General features: G+C 46.9%; 1 protein-coding gene across 1 annotated transcript in view; it reads left to right on the top strand.

The window, feature by feature from the left end:
- Positions 1–19,313, top strand: part of LOC147724659 (uncharacterized) — a 1,014,146-nt gene that overhangs the window by 473,387 nt on the left and 521,446 nt on the right. The window contains exon 13 of the mRNA XM_086918077.1: positions 10,726–10,896. Within this exon, the coding sequence (XP_086774203.1) occupies positions 10,726–10,896 (171 nt within the window). The remainder of the gene's footprint in view (positions 1–10,725; positions 10,897–19,313) is intronic.

The raw sequence follows: 19,313 nt of genomic DNA, 5'->3' as shown, positions 1-19,313 counted from the left end.
CTTTCTCAGTGTCTGCTGGGAGCAGGAAGAGCACAGGAGGCACGATGCGGGAGGCAGCCCGCAGCTTAAGGTAAGTTCTTGGTTTTACTATGAACACCCCCATGCTCCCACTCCTGCGCTCTCTCCACTCACCCCACCACCCTTTGTTTGTGGCGGCCGCCACTGGCTGCACGAAGAAAAAGGCAAGTGACTCAAATATGAAGGGCGTGCTGTAGCAATGCTCGAATGTCAAACAAGCAAGCCAATTAAAAACAAAAAGAAGGTGAACGGACACTATTCTTAGCGCAAAAGGAGGAAACCTCAAACAGTTTATTTTTTTTAGTAGTGTATCCATTTCAAACCATGCATAGACATAATATTTCAATAACATACAGATTGGAAAGGTTACTTTATGTGCCTTGAAGGCCTATTAGACACCAGTGGTACAAAAGGGGGTGGTGATGGACGGAGCATCTGAATCAATCAAACACTCACACCCAGTCAAAAGATCTGGGTTTAATCCATCATCGTTCTTTAGCCCACTCTGCCACCCCAGTTCAGACATGCCTATATGCAAATCAGTCTGACCCTGTGCCTCATGGGAACAGTCCAGCTCGAACTGCCAAGCCATGTCTTCCCTGGACCGGAAACAAGCTTCCGAGGACAGGTTTCTGGCATTTCAGCCGTCTTCAGCCCGGCTTGCTTGAATCCTGTGGCAAAGTGAGCAAGGAACTCACGTCTGAGCATACCCTGCCACACTTATGGCGGCCAAAAGTGGTACGAAAGGGGGTGGTGATGGACGGAGCATCTGAATCAATCAAATACTCGCACCCAGTCAAAAGATCTGGGTTTAATCCAGCACCGTTCTTTAGCCCACTCTGCCACCCCAGTTCAGACATGGCTATACGCAAATCATTCTGACCCTGTGCCTCATGGGAACAGTCCAGCCAGAACTGCCAAGCCATGTCTTCCCTGGACCGGAAACAGGCGTCCGAGGACCGGTTTCTGGCATTTCATCCGTCTTCAGCCCGGCTTGCTTGAATCCAGTGGCAAAGTGAGCAAGGGACTCACTTCTGAGCATACCCTGCCACACTTATGGTGGCCAAAAGCGGTACAAAAGGGGGTGGTGATGGACGGAGCATCTGAATCAATCAAACACTCACACCCAGTAAAAAGATCTGGGTTTAATTCATCACCGTTCTTTAGCCCACTCTGCCACCCCAGTTCAGACATGGCTATATGCAAATCAGTCTGACCCTGTGCCTCATGGGAATTAATTAGTAACAAAAATAATTTTTGATGTGTGGCGCACCTACGCCTATGATGAGACACCAATGGTAGGCAGGGGGTGCAAGTGAAAATTTAATAATTCTTAAATAAAATATATTGCTGATGTGCGTATATAGTCACCTATGGTAGGCATTGGGTGCCGGAAAAAATGTAATAATGCTTAAAAAATTATTGATGGCATGCGGTGCACTCTTGCCTATTATGAGACACCTGTGGCAGTCAGGTGGAGAGGGGGGAAATGGAAACATTCTTAAAAAGAATGATTGCTTGTGTGCGCCTAAAGCCTGTGAGACACCCATGGCACACAGGGGGTGCAGTGGAAAATTGAATAATTCCTAAAGAATAATTATTGCTGGTCTGCGCCTATGGCCTATGAGACAGCTATGGCAGACAGGGGCTGCCGGGCAAAAACGAATAATTCTTTAAAAAAACTATATCGATGGTATGCTTCTATAGCTGCTGTGAGGCACCTATGGCAAGCAGCAGCTGCAGGGGGGAAATGAATAATTATATCAAAATGATTGCTGTTATGTGCCTATGAGACCCCACCTGCAAGCAGAGGGGGAGCAGGAAAACTTCAAATGATTGATAAAAATAATTGCTGGTGTCTCCCTAGAGACTATGAGAAATCATATGGGAGGCAAGGAAAATGGGAAATGGGAGAAATGCTTACAAAACACTATACTTCTACCATCCTCAAGCACATTAGTAACAAAAAGCCATAGGTCTCTTCTATTAAATGTCCTAGAAACTGGCTTTAAAGTGTAAGAAAAGTGTTTAACACACTGGCTTTGCAAAATGGACACCAGCCACATGTTCATAACAACAAGCAGGAAAGCATGGCCAACAAAGAACAAATGGAGGCCTATGGCCAAAACACACTGGCTACAGAAAATGGTGGCCCTGCCCAATGGAGACCAAGGGGGAAGGATTGGACAAAAAGAACCCATGCAGCCCTATGACGAGGGCACACTGGCTACACAAAATGGCTGCCCTGCCACAGGGCCACCAAAGCCGAAGGCATGGACAACAAAGAGCACATGATAGAGGCCTATGGCAAAAGCATGCCTATTAGTCAAAATATCCGTTGGCCACATGTTCTCAACAACAAGCAAGAAGGCATAGACAATAAAGAACACATGGAGGTCTATGGCAAAGCACACTGGCTACACAAAATGGCCACCCTGCCACATGGCATATAGAACAAAGTAGGCCTATAACAAAGACAACATTGTTCCCTATGGCAAACACAAACAATGGCCATATAAGAATGGCTACTTGGCCAGAAATGAAACGAGACATGGTAAACCAAGAAGAAAACGCAACCATACAGTAATGCCTAAATGAAGTTGTCAATTTAAAAATCCCCTAGTCACAAACATCCAAAGCATCAAAAAAATGACCCTACCAAAATACACTTTTAAAAATTTTTCAAAACGTGCAAAATACAAAGAAAATAGCAATTAATCCAAGGCCATATCTAAATCAATAGATGTTCAAAAAAACCTATAGCTCAGAAATAGTTTTTCACAATGTACCCAATACCTAGTGCTGTCTGGCAGACTAGGCCCAGGCAGTAAAACAAGCAGAATAGTGTCAAATTCTAAAAACAAGAAAATGGAGAAAATGTACTTTAAAACCAGGTCCACAGTCTGCCTACAATTGTGAATGTTTACCCTTAGAACAATCTAAAAACATGAATACAGAATAGGCCCCTACTGCAATTCCTGGCTACCCACAATCAAATGTAAAAATTGAAGAAAAAACAAAAAAGGACAAAAAAATGCTAGTGCATGCCCTCCATCAAACAACAAACGTATCTAAAAGTTATTTACCTTACTTGACTTCTCACCAGGGGCGGCTCCTCCATTAGGGCAGAGAAGCGCCGCCCCACTGCTTTCTTGCAGTGCGAGAAGCAGAAAATAAAATGGCATTTTAAATACCATTTATTTTCTTCTTCTTGCTCTGCGAGAAAGCAGAAGGCAGGGGTATGCCTGATTGGGGACGGGCAGGAGGATATGCCTGGTTGGGGGCGGGCTGGTGGGGGGGATTCAGGAAGGGGAGGAGTGGCTTACACTACTCTGAGTACCCTGACTGTTTGGTCAGCCCTGGGGCCGACCAAAGCAGTCATGCGCACTCTACATTTTCTCTATGTGGGCTGCATGCAGCCTACATAGAGAAAATGGCCTCCCTACAGGTGCCCGGCTGGGTGCTGTCCAGGACTCTGCACCAACCACAATGCTGCCAGTGCAGCGTTGTGATTAGCTTACAGGAGGGGAGTGAGCATGTCTGTTCCTGTTCAGGAGCAGGAAAAAGCAGACCTGGCCAGGAGCAGAGGCGGCACAGGACCCGGTCAGGTAAGTTTTATTTTTATTTTACCCCCAACCTTGCGGTAATCTCCGCGGGATAACCTCTGCGTGACCTCGCCGAGCCGCGACTGCTTCTCACAAAACAAACATTAAAATCCAATGGTATACACAGCATTTTGCAGACAAAGAGAGTGATACTCTCCTTCGTAATCCAAATGAAAAGTGACCAGGGGATTGACCATGCAGCAGGAGGAGCCTTCTGGACAGTTGGAGTCATCGTGGCAGTTCCTTCTTGTTAAAAGACATTTCTTAGTGTGTTTTACGCTAAAAAAAGTACCTAAACGGTCTGTTTGGGTAGAATACCTACTCAAACAACAATTTTAGAATTGATTTTGCTCCCTGTCTGTCAAGTAGAAAATCTACTCAAGAAACTACTGTCTGACCGCAACCGCCTGCGTAAGAAGATCGAGTAAGAAGTCCTCCCAGAGACCCGAAATTAAGCTGGGAAACGCCAATTGGCGGATTTGGCGGGAACTCCGGTTTTCAATTTCTCCAATTCTGTACGTGGAATTAACATTCCATCCTGGCCTGGTAGTGAACATGATGTTGGATGTCCCCTTCAACCGTCTCCAGATCGTTCTTGTGAAGATGCCCTGATAAAACAAAGAAACTGTCAGTAGGGAGCGGAAGAAAAAGAAAGAGAATTGATGGAAAAGTTGAGGAAATGCAGCTCGGACTCTATGATACCATGAAGGATTTGGAAGGCTTCAAAGAAAAGAATCTGAAGCTGATGAAAGCAGTGTTGTAAAAGATGTAGATGTGATGATTTAGAAATCATCCGAAGTAGGTGTTGTTGAATTCGTTTTTTTAAATGCAATGTTTAACGTATTAGAAATCAAGCGAACGCTAACATAAGCAAATGTTATGCTTTCTTCCATTTTGAATGTAACATTTTAATACATCACAGGATCACATCTGTTGTTGTTTTCCATGATGTTACAGAGAATCTTGGGGCATATTACCAAGGGGGGGCGATAGGCAATTATCACCGACTTAGTGGCCGTTTTCGGCCGCTAGGCGGCGATAATTCTATCGCCCTATTAGCAAGCTGTCGGTACCTGATGTTAGCGACAGCTTGTAGGCGATAGCGAGCGGTTTGGGGCCCGCTTTGCATGTCAGCGATATTTATCGCTAATTACATGCAAAGTGAGCGTACCCAACCAGTTAGCGACCTAAAGCAGTCGCTAACGCCGCTATCGCCTATTAGCAAGCCAGGCATAGCGTTGGAAATATTCACGATAAGCGCGAATATCTCCAAATATTAACACCTGCCCAGACCAGTTCTTAGCCATGTTATCCAATGGGAGATGGATAACATGGCTAAGAGCATTTTGTCGCTAATGTGTGAATATCGCAGTATTCTCAGCGATACTTCGCCGCTATCGCTGGATATTTTAGCACAATGGAGAAAAACGTTGCTAAATGCATGTTTTCTCCGCTAACATATCCAGCGATAGGCAGCGATAGGCAGGGATCAAAAAATCGTCGCTAAGCCTATTTAGCGATAAATATCGCTACTTGTTGGTAATACCTATTTAGCGATAAATATCGCTACTTGTTGGTAATACCTATTTAGCGATAAATATCGCTACTTGTTGGTAATATGCCCCCATGAGCTTTCACTTTGAAAGACCGAAGCTTTCCCAGTCACACTGAACGTGATGTACTTAACCAAGAACAAACTGGCTGTTCCAGGCCGTTTTACTTACTTTGTTTCAACATATTTTACCTGAACAAATCCAGAGAATGACAGAATCTAATGTGATAGTATTATGAGAGAATCCCCAAATGTAATCTGTAGTAAATGGTTTCTTCTCGCGTGTTCCTAATTGGTGCACATACTGGTAATCATATACTTGTGTAGCGAATGTCTACAATTTTTTTTTAACGTTCTACCAAAGGATCTGCTTTTTCATCATTGTTCAGAGCCCTCTTTTCCCCCACTTTAGAAGGGGAATCTAGGCTTGATTTTCTATTGAAATTTACTGGGTTATTTGTACTTATGATTTATGTACTATTAATCTAAATTATGGATGGTCCAGTTTATGTATTTCTGCTTTACATTCTTTAAGTAAACTTTTAAACTTTAGCCGCTGTCTATCTTTCTTATGGAGAATGTTACAGCTTTAGTATAATGTGTAAAATCTTCAACAGAAAGTCAGGTCCAGTCAAGTGAGTACCAAAACCTATACAGAGGCTACAGAGGCTACATCTCTCCTGGTTGGAGCCTTTGGTGCTCACTGGGCAAGTAAATGGGAGAAAGAGTTGCACGCCGACATAACATAAATTCTCCATGGCTGGGACAAACGAAGGAATAGGGAGGAAAACCATCAAATCTGTATCATGGGACTGATATAGACTAAGATAACATCCAGTTATGAGCAGGGAGGAAACCCAAAGCCTAGTCTGTGTAAGTGCTTATTACAAGGCTGTCTGCAACATACATGTAAAGCTGTCTATAGCCAGACCACAAACAAATGCAGGATCTAGTATTTAGTAACTTTAATAAAATATGAATCTATATTTTTGTATATAACCATGAGACACATTCTCCCTTCACTGTGATATGAATATTTACCTTAAACATTGTGCCAAACAGAAACCGAGGTTGTTAGTGCATGGCATTGAATAAATGAATGAATGAATGAATGAATGAAAATAGACTTATAATGCGCACAGCTACTCAACAGTGTCCTGGCGCAGTAGCCTGAGGTCAGTAGTTAGATGATCGTCATTCAAACCTGATTAAAAAACCACGTTCTCAGCCTTTTTTAAAGGCTGATTGATTGGAGATGACATACAAATCAAACGGGAGCTTGTTCCAAGTAGCGGCACCCAGAAAAGCCGCAGATCTGCCTGCCGTTCTAGTCTTCCATATTCCAAGAATCACAGCCAATAAATGATTCACAGATCTCAGACTTCAGGGAGGAGAGTGGAAGCTGAATCAATCAATCAATCAATCAATCAATCAGAGTACTTGTAAAGCGTGCTACTTACCCGTAAGGGTCTCAAGGCGCTGAGGGGAGGGGGTGCCGCTACTGCTCGAAGAGCCAGGTCTTGAGGAGTCTTCTGAAGGCGAGTTGGTCTTGGGTCTGTCGTAGGTGGGTAGGGAGGGTGTTCCAGGTCTTGGCGGCGAGGTAGGAGAAGGATCTGCCGCCGGAGGTTGTTCGTTGGATGCGGGGAACAGCGGCGAGGGCGAGGCTGGCGGAGCGGAGCTTGCGGGTGGGGATGTAGAAGCTGAGTCTGCTGTTCAGGTAGGCTGGTCCAGCGTTGTGGAGTGCTTTGTGTGAGTGGATGAGGAGCTTGAAGGTGATCCTCTTGTTGACGGGGAGCCAGTGTAGGTTTCTCAGGTGGGGGGTGATGTAGCTGCGGCAGGGGACGTTGACAATCAGTCGGGCGGAGGCGTTTTGGATGCGTTGTAGTCGTCGTAGGTGTTTGGCTGGGATTCCTGGGTAGAGTGCGTTTCCATAGTCCAGTCTGCTGCTGACGAGGACCTCGGCCGGGATCCACTTGTAGATCCTGCGAAGCATGCGGAGGGTGTTGTAGCAGGAGGAGGACCTGCGGAGCATGCAGAGGGTATTAGAGCAGGAGGAGGAGACGTCGTTGACCTGTTTAGGCATGGAGAGGGAGGAGTCGAGGATGAATCCTAGGTTGCGTGCATGGTCGGTGGGTGACGGTGCTGTTTCCAGTGTGGTCGGCCACCAGGAGTCGTCCCAGGCTGAGGGGGTGGGTCCGAGGATGAGTACCTCCGTCTTGTCCGAGTTCAGCTTCAGTCGGCTGTTCCTCATCCAGTCGGCAACGGCCTTCATTCCCTCGTGGAGGTTGGCGTTGGCGGTGTGCGGGTCCTTGGTGAGGGAGAGGATGAGCTGGGTGTTGTCAGCGTAGGAGATAATATTGAGGTCTTGTTGGTGGGCCACTTGTGCGAGGGGGGCCATGTAGATGTCGAACAGCGTTGGGCTGAGGGATGAGCCCTGGGTGACGCCGCAGATGATGTCGGTGGCCTCGAATCGGAAGGGCGGGAGGCGGACGCTCTGGGTTCTGCCGGAGAGGAAGGACGAGGTCCAGTCAAGGGCCTTCTCTTGGATTCCGGCTTCTAGGAGGCGTGTCTTTAGAGTGCGATGGCAGACCGTGTTGAAGGCGGCAGACAGGTCCAGGAGGATGAGGGCTGATGTTTCGCCATTGTCTAGTTGGTGCCTGATGTCGTCTGTGGCGGCGATGAGGGCTGTCTCAGTGCTGTGGTTTCGTCTGAACCTGGACTGGGACACGTCCAAGATGTTGTTGTCTTCCAGGTGGCGGGCCAGTTGCATGTTGACGATTTTCTCGATGACCTTCACCCGGAACGGGAGCAGGGAAGTTCTTGAGGTCCTTGGGGTCCACCTTGGACTTATTGAGGAGGGCGGTAATTTCGGCGTGTTTCCAGTTTTACGAGAATGAAGCTGTTTCGAAGGAGATGTTGATGACCTTCCGTAGTTGGGGTGCGATGGCAGCGTCTGCTTTGTTGAATACGTGGTGTGGGCACTGGTCTGACGGAGATCCTGAGTGGATGGAGTTCATGGCCTTGCGTGTCTCGTCGTCGTTGACATTGGACCAGGCGGTCAGGTGGTTGGCGCTGGTGGTGTTCACAGGGGAGGTGGGGTCTGGCGTAGTCGGGGCGGTCATGGTGTTGAAGCTGTCATGGATGTCAGCGATCTTGCGGTGGAAGAAGATGGCCAGTGTTTTGCACAGTTCTTGCGAGGGCGGTATTTCGTTGGCGCTGGGGTTGGAGAGTTCCTTTACGATGCTGAAAAGCTCTTTGCTGTCGTGTGCGTTGTTATCCAGGCGGTCTTTGAAGGAGGATCTCTTGTCTAATCTGATGAGGTGGTGATGTCTGCGGGTGGCATCCTTGTGGGCTGCGTGGTTGTCCGGAGTGCGTTCATGGAGCCATATCTTCTCCAGTTTCCGGCATGCGCGTTTGGAGGTCTGAAGCTTATCAGTGAACCAGGTGGCTCTCTTGCTGGCGTGGTTTTTGGAGGGTTTCTTGAGTGGGGCGAGGGTGTTGGCACAGTCGTCGATCCACTGTCTGAGGTTGCGGGCTGCCGTGTCTGGGTTGGTGGGGTCGGTGGGTGGGTTTTGGGCGAGGGTGGTGATCAGCTGGTTTTCGGTGACTTTGCTCCAGCAGCGGCGAGGTAGCTGTTGGGTGCGGTGGTGCGTGGTTGGTTTATTGAAGGTGAAATGGATGCAGCGGTGGTTGGTCCGGTGGAGTTCGGTGGTGTGGTCTAAGGTGACGTGGGTGCCTGTGGAGAAGACGGGGTCCAGCGTGTGGCCAGCGGTGTGGGTGGGTGCGGTGACGAGTTGGCCGAGGTTGGCAAGGTTGTCAATCTGGGTGGCGGAGTTGGCATCGTTGTTGTTCTCAAGGTGGAAATTCAGGTCCTCGAGGAGGATGTTGTCCGGGGAGGCGAGTGCGTGGGTGCTGGCGAGGTTGGCGATGGAGTCGCTGAATTGAGCTCGAGGTCCGGGGGGTCTGTAGATGAGTGTTCCTCTGAGGGTGGTGTTGGGGTCGGTGTGAATCCAGAAGTGCAGGTGTTCGACGGTGTTGAGGGTGTCGTCTGCATGTGTGACGACCTTGAGGGTGGACTTGTGGACGATAGCTATTCCTCCCCCAATTCCGTTGGCGCGATCCGTGCGAGTTATCTTGGAGCCACTATGGCGATGTCGGGCGCCGAGGAGTCATTCCACCAGGTCTCGGTCAGGAAGGCCACGTCTGGGGCGGTGGTGTTGAGCAGATCCCAGAGCTCGACGGCGTGTTTGCGTGCAGAGCGGGTGTTGAGGAGTATACAGCAGAGGTGGTTGGGTCCAGTCCTTTGAGGTTTGGTGGCTCTGTCGCAGGCGAAGCTGCAGGTGTGGCAGGAGAAAGGTCCGTGAGTCAGTTTCGGGGTGGCTTGGAAGCAGGTGTGGTTTCGGCCGGCGTTGAGTGCGTAGAGGGTGCTGGTGTCGTAGCAGAGTCTGGTGTTGTGGCGTTCGAAGGGTCCAGGGGTTCTGGCGCTGGGCGCGGTCCAGGAGCAGACGGGTGCAGACGGGCTTGCCTTTGGTGCGCCAGCGGCGCGCCAGCGGCCCAGGTGCTGTGCGGCCTCCATAAGAGGGGGATAGGAGGGAGGAGCAGCTGGGAGGCGGGAGCGGGGTGGCCAATGGGGAGCAGGAGGGCAGGGCCGCAGGGACGCAGTGGCGGGAAAGAGCGGGAAACGGCGGTAAAACAGGCGTGCGGTAGGGAGCAGGTACGAGGCAGCTGGCGGTCGTGTGGTGGCATGGGGAGCGACCTGCCTGCGAGCAGGGCCAGAGGTACATAACCCCAGATTGATATGGGGTCCCATGTGTCAACACCAGCACCTTGAACACAATTCTTTTGCTAATTGGAAGCCAGTGCAGAGCTCGCATATGCGTAGATATATGCACTCTCAGAGGCAGGTTCAAAAGGAGGGGGACTGCCACGTTCTGCATCACCTGCACTCTCTCTAGGAGATATTCCAGCAGGCCCAGGTATAGCACATTACCATAGTCAAGTCTTGGTGTAATAAGAGACTGAATCACTGTTTCTTTTTGCAGAGGGAGACAGTAGGTGTAAGATTTTCATTAACATGAGTATTCCAGCCAGTATTACTGATTTCTATTACAATGCAATACGATCCTCATGCTGAGGCGTGAGATAAGTGTCAAATCTGGTCAATGCTATTTGCACCTGACCTGTATTAAACTCAGTTGGTATTACTTGAAGAGCGAACATCTTGTTCACTCCTGAGTTCAGAGTGTGCAGTTTCCTCCATGTCATGCCTGGGCGAAAGTAGAAAGGCAAACCACAGCGGTGAAGGCAAAACAATGCACAGAATAATCGCAAAGGTCGCTGTGTTATTAAAAACCCCACAACGCAAAACTCAACAGAATCAATTACATCTTAGAACTAGAAATACACATAACCCTTTGAAACTGTTAAAATGCATGATGCATTGGGTAGATCAGAAAAGTTTGGAGCATCACTTGTCTTCTAATGAATCAACCTTCTGCGGAATTCATGCTGAGCTGGCGTTGATTTTCTTTTGATTGTTTCTCGCTCTAGGATGCCTGGAGAATCATAGTGATAGTGATAGCCTTGGGGCTCACAATATACCAACTAGTGGAGGAATTCAGAGAAATCCATCTATCGAGGAAAAAGTTCAAGTTATGGAAGGATTGGCGACAGCAGGAGCTGGAGAGAGATTTACAACTATGTCACCCAATGTGGCCGGAGGTATGCAAACATTGTGTTTGAAGAGGGATGAAGCATTTATTTTTGACTTGTTCAGTGTTCTCCCCTATTCATTTGCCAGCATGGATGGTTAGGAGTTTACCTTCTCCAGAAGCCTCAAGTGGTAAGAGCAGAGCAGGAGGTGTGTGGCTCCATGACTTCCCTAAAGGGTGGTGAGAAGTGACCCCTAGGGTTACACAGCACCTTTATTTATTGTTTGTGGGTAAATATTGCAGTCATTTGCCATAGCAGTGACACTTGACTTTACCAGAGCCTTTTGTGGTTCACAGATGAAGAAAGACTGAAATTGAGACTGCAGTTTATACATTCGCTATCTTTTCGGAGGTATTTTATATTAACCTTTAACTAGTAGTAGTCTGTGCCAGACATTGCAGCGAGCTAGCATGGCAAATACTGCGTAAGGGAGTAGCACCGCTAAGATAACTCCTTCTCACCCCCTTGATAGCTTAGCACGAGCAGTCAGGCTTATCTCAGGGGTAATATGAAAATTATTTGTACACACAGTCACACATTGAAACCATCATAAAGGTACTCCAAACCAGTTTAGAAAAATAGCCAATGTTTACCTAAGTAAAACAAGAAAACAAGCATTTATAAAACATAAATAAATGGTATTGTCATTTACAATGGCAATAGGTGAGCATTAGAGAGTAGTAGAGAGTATTCGCGGACACAGAGCCACACACACACAGCGAGCCGAAGACACACACACATACAGCGAGCCCCACACACACACTCACAGCGAGCCCCACACACACACAGTGAGCCCCACATATACACACACAGCGAGCCCCACATACACACACACAGCGAGCCCTACACACACACACACAGCGAGCCCCACACACACACAGCCAGCACCACACACACACAGCAAGCCCCACACACACAGCGAGCCCCACACACACACTCACAGCGAGCCCCACACACACACAGCGACCCCCACATACACACACACAGCGAGCCCCACATACACACACACAGCGAGCCCCCCCCACACACACACCCACAGCGAGCCCCCCACACACACACACACACACACAGCGAGCCCCACACACACACACACACACACAGCGAGCCCCACACACACACAGCGAGCCCCACACACACACAGCGAGCCCCACACACACATGTACTAGCATACTATTGAAAGCTACAGTATTCATGGGGCTTCTTTTCTTCCTCTTTGGTTTTCCCACATTTCTTCACTCTTGGACCGTGTATTCCATCTCTCCTGTCCTCCCTCAATGTGTTCAACAAATAAGCAATGCTATTTCACAATGTCTCTGCCCTTGCACCCTCAAAATCCGCCATCCTACCGTCCCACAAGCATAGCACTTCACAAGTTCACACTATGTTACACCCTTGCAAAGAACTAATACTTGAACACTCTTCCAACCTTTACAGCTCATAATCTAAACGCATCTTTAATACGTTAATAGCACTCTGGTGCACCAGACTGAACATGAGACGCTTTAGGAACACCGCAGCACTCCTGCATTCCACTGAAGCAGCGCATCTATGCTGGCCCTAAGAATCGAAGCTCTGAACTGCCTTCCACTTCCCACCACTGCCATGGATGTACAAGCTGTCCTCACAGATACCAGCAACCTTCTGTTAGAAGTGTTACCTCCTCAGACCTGTACAAGACCCACAGGACCCTCCTAGCTGTTCACCCCGACAATGAAGTGCTTATTTAAATGGAAACCATAAAGCCCATTCCCACGTTCTATTTTGTCCTTCTCACACTCCTCAGGGTGCATAACCAGCAAGCACTTGCTAACATTGTAGCATTGTGTGTCTGTCTACCTGACCATCCTCCATTCAAGAGATGAAGAGACGCTCTATCAATAGGAAAATGTGTCTCTGTGTGAAAAGGGGAGCCTAGGATGTAGCTGGTCCACTCTGCATGGGATGAGACATGCATTTCTCCAGAAGAAACACTATACACATCAATATCTGCATTTCACAGTCAAAGCTTTGAAAAGAAAACCTACCGACTTATGTGGGTAGGGGACATCAAACGACAGTCGATTACATCCTCCTGTCGTCTGGTCTGCTACACACAGTTAGATCCTTTCAGGTTATGGCTAACACACTCAGTGATCATTCAGCTCTGAGGATGGATCTTCACTTGACTGATTCCAAGCCCCGAAATACAGCTATAGCGAAAACTCTTGCCCAGAATAAATTAGAGTTAGGCAAACAAAATGGATATACATTAAAATGGGGAAAAATAAATCCAACTGAAATTACAAAAAACTGGTAAATGCGGCATATCCAAATATAATCAAATGTCTGGATCTATCACAAACTGATGAAGAAGTCCTAAACAATTTTACTCAAATATTAGAGAAAATCAAGGGACTTCTCACTGTGAAACCAAGGACCGCGAACCCAATTAGTAAAGGGTGGTTTAATCATAGTTGTACCGTGACCCTAACTAACTTAAAGCTGGCCCTGCATAAAACACCCAGAGACTTGGGGCAGATTCAACTCCTTAGGCGGCATTATGGAAAGGAACGCAAACTAAGAATCCATGAATTGAAACAGAAACTTTGGGATGACCTGCATACGAGTGCCGTCTCCAAAAATAGCGAGGCTTTCTGGCGAACCGTCAGATCACCCTACTTAACAGATAACAACAGTCCCAAGATAGAAGTGGCTATAGACGAAGATACATGGGTGTCCCACTTCTCCAAAATCTTTAAAAATACTGCAACAGCAGGTGGGACAGAAAACATACAACCAATAGTCGAATATCCAATACCCCTGCACTTCGACATTCCCGATCTATTAGTGGCACTGGAAACAAGTAAAAATGGGAAAGCTCCAGGCCCAGACGGGGTCCCAGTGGATCTCTTTAAACACAATTTGGATCTCTGGGCCCCCATTCTTACTAGAGTGTGTACAGCAGTTGCAAATGTGGGACTGTTAAAATCTTGGACCAATTCCATCATGGTCCCCATTTTTAAAAAAGGGGACCGTCAGGACGTGAAATGCTACCGCCCCATCTCATTGCTGGACTCTCTGGGTAAGGTTGTCGGCAGAGTAATACTTGAGCGACTCCAGCAATGGGCGCAGGAGGGAGGCATTATTTCCGACCTCCAGTTCGGATTTCGAGAGCGGTGTGGAACGGTAGAGCAGGCCCTTAATCCTAGCCTGATATTGGGCAAATACACCCAGGCAAAGAAGGACACGGTTTATATGGTCTATGTAGACCTGTCCGCCGCTTTTGATTGCGTCTCGCACGCAAAACTCTGGACGGTCTTACGACAAATGGGAGTGGATCCCCCTCTCCTAGATTTTTTGAGGGAGCTCTATTCTAAAGCATCGGCGAGGGTGCGCTTTGGCGTAAATGGAGAGATGACAGCGTCTTTTGGAGTAGAGCGTGGAGTCAGGCAGGGGTTTGTCCTGGCCCCCTTTCTCTTCTCACTGTACACTAACGGCTTGGAGCTAGAGATGTTGAGGGGGGGCCCGGATCTCCCACGGGTAAAACAGCACCTGATTCCCGCTCTGCTCTATGCAGATGATGCTGTCATCCTGGCGTGCACTCCGCGAGAATTACAGAAATCCCTGAATAGATATACGGTCTTCATGGGTGGATTGGACCTACACGTGAACGTTAAAAAAACTTTTGTTATGATAGCAGGTAGAGGGAAAAAACGAGTAAAGGACATCTATCTCGACAACCAAAAACTCGAGGTAACCTCCCAGTACCCATATTTAGGAATCATGATCGACGAAAGGCTGACTGGGAGGCCAGCAGTAGAGGCAAGTTGCCACCTGTTTAAAAGATCCATAGGTGCCCTGATGAGCTTCTCCCAGAGACTGGGGAGGAGGGCACCAGTGGAGCTATTAAAAATTTATAGTGCCAAGTGTCAGGCTATTGCCTTGTATGGAGTGGGAGTTTGGGGACATGTAGATGTTAGCGCCCTTCAGGTGGCAGAAAACACCTTCCTCAGATTCCTTTTAGCTACTCCAAGATGCACTTCAGTTTACGCATCCCATTTGGAACTCGGAATCCGCTACCTAGAGGATTTGCTAAAGATCCAATCATTGATGCTATGACGGCGCATTTGGACCTCAGACAAAAACGCGCTGACACAGGCAATCGTGGTAGACACATTGGCTCTTGATCAATCCTCAAAAGTAAAGTGGCTTCGCTACATCAGAAACTTCCTCAAAGATCTTGGCATCGAGAAGTACTATTCCCAACCTGAAGCTATTATTGACCTTCCTAAGGGAGTCTTGAAACAACTGGCCCTCAGACATTTAGAGTCCTTGAGGTTGACTTCTGAGTCGACAAAACCTTCGGTCCTTCATGCGAATCTGATTCAGGGTACACATTCTATCCAGCCCTACCTAACATTACAGACTAGTACACACGAGAGAATGTTAATGACAAGATTCAGATTGGATCTTTTTTTATAGATTAGTAGCATTTCCTGAGAGTAACAGATGGGACTTAATTTCCCCTCCTTGTCCCTGTGATGAGGAATCTATACAGTCCAACATACACACAATACTGTTCTGTAAATTCCATCATCCACACAGGAAAATCTGGCTACTACCACTAATAAGGCGTTGGGGATTTAGACAGTGTCGTCCTGCAACGCTACGTCTCCAAACGCTAGAATCTGAACTTGTCTGTTATCTTGTCCTTAATTTCCTAAAATGTGTTATGAAGCACAGGAAAAATCTGTAAATCGTATCCCGGACCTAGCCCCAGATGATGAAATGAAATAATTTGACACTCTGTTTTAAAATATATCAATCTGTCTTTGTATGAATTTTACTACATTTTATAACATGTTCACTCGTTCAAATATGTAATTGTATTTTCAAATGTTGCATTTATGGTTTTCCTTTGTGCAAAGCTGAATAAAGAAATTTATATTATTATGTACAAGCTGTCCTCACAGATACCAGCAACCTTCTGTTAGAAGTGCTACCTCCTCAGACCTGTACAAGAACCACAGGACCCTCCTAGCTGTTCACCACGACAATGAAGTGCTTATTTGAATGGAAACCATAAAGCCCATTCCCACTTTCTATTTTGTCCTTCTCACACTCCTCAGGGTGCATAACCAACAAGCACTTGCTAACATTGTAGCATTGTGTGTCTGTCTACCTGACCATCCTCCATTCAAGAGATGAAGAGACGCTCTATCAATAGGAAAATGTGTCTCTGTGTGAAAAGGGGAGCCTAGGATCTAGCTGGTCTACTCTGCATGAATGAGACATGCATTTCTCCAGAAGAAACACTATACACATCAATATCTGCATTTCACAGTCAAAGCTTTGAAAAGAAAACATACAAAATCATCATTTACATATTAAGTTGGGTACCAAGGCTCGTCTGACTGCTCATGAAAAGTATTTTACACTGTTGCAAAACTAGGTTTTCGTATCATACTGCTGGGCATGAGGCCTGTGACCTGTGTACTCATTGCAGTTCCGATCTAGGTATCCTGGGGCGAAACAGGCAGTATTATGTGCACTGATTTCTAGATGCTGCCCTAGTCAAATAAAGAACCTATAAGGGATTACCAAAGAGGTCAGACAGGAAGAACAGGGTGTGGGTCTTGAGCACTGAAAAGACAGTCCATGTCCCACTATGCAAATGTGCCTGCCAAGCCATCTGCCCCTAAAGATTCATTTCTGCCTCTGTCCCCCCACAAGTCTGCAGGGTCAGATTGTCTTTCACTGCCTCTTCTGCCGTAGTCCTAAAGATATCTCTAAAGAATCCAAATGAGAGGTCCATCTGTGGACTTAAAAGATGGAGAGAGGTCAGTTTCTTGGCTCCCTGTAGCCTGTCTAATTCCGCTCGAACAGAGTAACAAGACTTCAAAACTCTTTTTTAGATTACTCTAAATGTCGCTGTTTCCCCTGCCATCTGACTTTATTTGCCCTCTTCTAAATCTTCTAACTTCTTCTGCCTTTCATGGCAGACATCATTGTGGGCTACCCTAAATGCACTATTTTTGCATCCTTAAAGACGTTACCATTTTGATAAAGACTAATCCATTATGAAGACTCCTTCCCTATCTTACCTTCGCGTTCCTTCAGCCTCTCCCAGAACCTGTTGCATCTGTCCCTCTCCCCTCTGAACGCCAAGAGAAGACTGAGCGGCATGAAGCACAATAGAAATAACCATTATTAAATACTACCCCCGTGGCACTACATCAGTGTTACAAGCGGACACAGAACAGCGTGATCAACTGAGATCTCTCCACGTGTCAAAAGAATACAAGCATTTACAATGCAATGGTCTCGGCTTTGTTAAAGTTAGAGCTATTGGCATTATAAAAATTGGATTTTTTTTCATTTTTTGTTTTTTTACTAACATAAATAAATGGAATTGTCATTTACAATTGGAATAGGTGAGCATTAGAGAGTAGTAGAGAGCCAAACACACACAGAGCCACACACACACAGACAGAGCCACACACACACAGACAGAGCCACACACACGCACACAGACAGAGCCACACAGCCAGAGCCATACACACACACACAAAGCCACAGAGACACAAACAGACAGTGCCACACACAAAGCCACAGAGACACACACACACCCTCACCCCGGGGAGTCTCATTATTTACAAATGGGTTATTCGAGGCCCCCACCAACTCCCAGAGCTCACCCATTGCTTCCCTCTGTCTAGGTCAGCCACACGCCCATCTCTGCCCAGTAACGCCCCAGGGAACAGAGGCAAGAAAAAACGATCACAAGCAGGGAACAGAGGCAAGAAAAGAGAGCACAAGCAGGGAACAGAGGCAAGAAAAGCAAGCACAAGTAGGGAACAGAGGCAATAAAAGCGATCACAAGCAGGGAACAGAGCTGGTCTCTGTAGGCTTTAATGAAATGGCCTGCTTCGTGTTTTTAGCAGTTGAGTGACGGATGACGTCGCGGCTTAAAAACTGCAAAAAAAACGCTCCCGAATCACAAAAAACGGGGCTTGAACAGAGGGACGCCCCTCTCCTCCAATGGCTGGCCTTCTGATTAAGAAGCCAGCCAATGGAGAAGAGGGGCGGGTTCAAGCCCCACTATAGCCAAAACATTAAATCTCGGGCTCCGCCCACACTGCTTACGCAGTGTGACGCTAGCTAGTTTGTTATTGGAGTAGGGGACAGGATGCGGCTATGTGAAGAGGGAATGGTATAGGCTGCATTTGGTAATGGACTCAGGCCCGGTTTTGTTGCAGAGTACCAGAGCGCCACCTGCTGGGCAGGACAGTCATAACGCAGCTTTTACAAGGATGCTTGGTTTCTCACTACTTACATTTCAAAATAAAAGTACAGATACCACGCGACCGTTACTCTTCCATCCAAGAACTGAAAGGAACAGGGGATTGTCATACTAAACATCAAAAGGCTGTTCAATTGGGCCACTCTTAAGCGACATATATGAATAATACATCTGTGCGAATCTGCTACTGTAGATCAGAGTGTTGTGTTTGCTGGACCATTCTTAAAATATAAATCACACTTGCACTATTGTGATACGATCAACAGGAAACATTTGAGCCATAACAACTATACTTGCAATGCGTACATATACAAATTAAATACCTATTCTCACAGGGAGTATTGGAATACTCTGCGCTGAGCCACACGCAATTCAGATGTGAATACCCTGTATTGGCTGCTGTCAAACAATATGAACTGTGTTATTCTTGTGCTATGGATCACAGTACGGCACTTGTGAGATATTTCACTACTATAGGATTTAGCACAGTATGCATAATCCACTGCTCTCATTTCGTTGTCCTGTACATTTCTTGGTCCCACAGCGCAGATGTGCACTGTGCATACCAAACACACCTAGGCCCAATGCTCATTTTGCTACATATATAAATATGCACACATACTTGTGTGCGCGCAGCGGGCCAATGTTTTTCGTTGTAGTACACCGTCAGTGCTGCTGAATATTGATGTGGGAAATACTAAGGCAGTCTAGTCTTCATTCTACCTTATGCCTCTTTCTCCAACCACATGTATTTCCTGTATCTTCATATCTCTTTCATCTCTGCTTTCTCCTTTTGTCAATATTTTCATTTCCTTTTTTCGCTCAGCATCAAAGTCTGATGAAAAACGAGTCCTGGTGCGCCCCCTCTCCCTCACTCATCTACAACCACCAGCACACAGTAAGCATTGCCTGCCCACAGATCAGATAACTTATTTGTGGTACACTTCCTTACCATTCGAGATCCCGGTGTGGATTTGTGCCACGCCAAAAATTGCATTAATCCAGGTTAAACACACACCAGGTGATGGAAGAATGTTTGTAAATACTCTAAACCACATGGTAAATCACTCTGGGAAGCATTCCAACCAACCATTTTTCACCCACTTGGGCATTCTCCAGCGAGGCCTGCTTTCTCCAAATCAGT

Source organism: Lissotriton vulgaris, chromosome 4_1 (assembly GCF_964263255.1).
Source record: "Lissotriton vulgaris chromosome 4_1, aLisVul1.2, whole genome shotgun sequence".
NCBI lineage: Eukaryota > Metazoa > Chordata > Amphibia > Caudata > Salamandridae > Lissotriton > Lissotriton vulgaris.
This window is presented reverse-complemented; position numbering and strand designations above follow the sequence as displayed.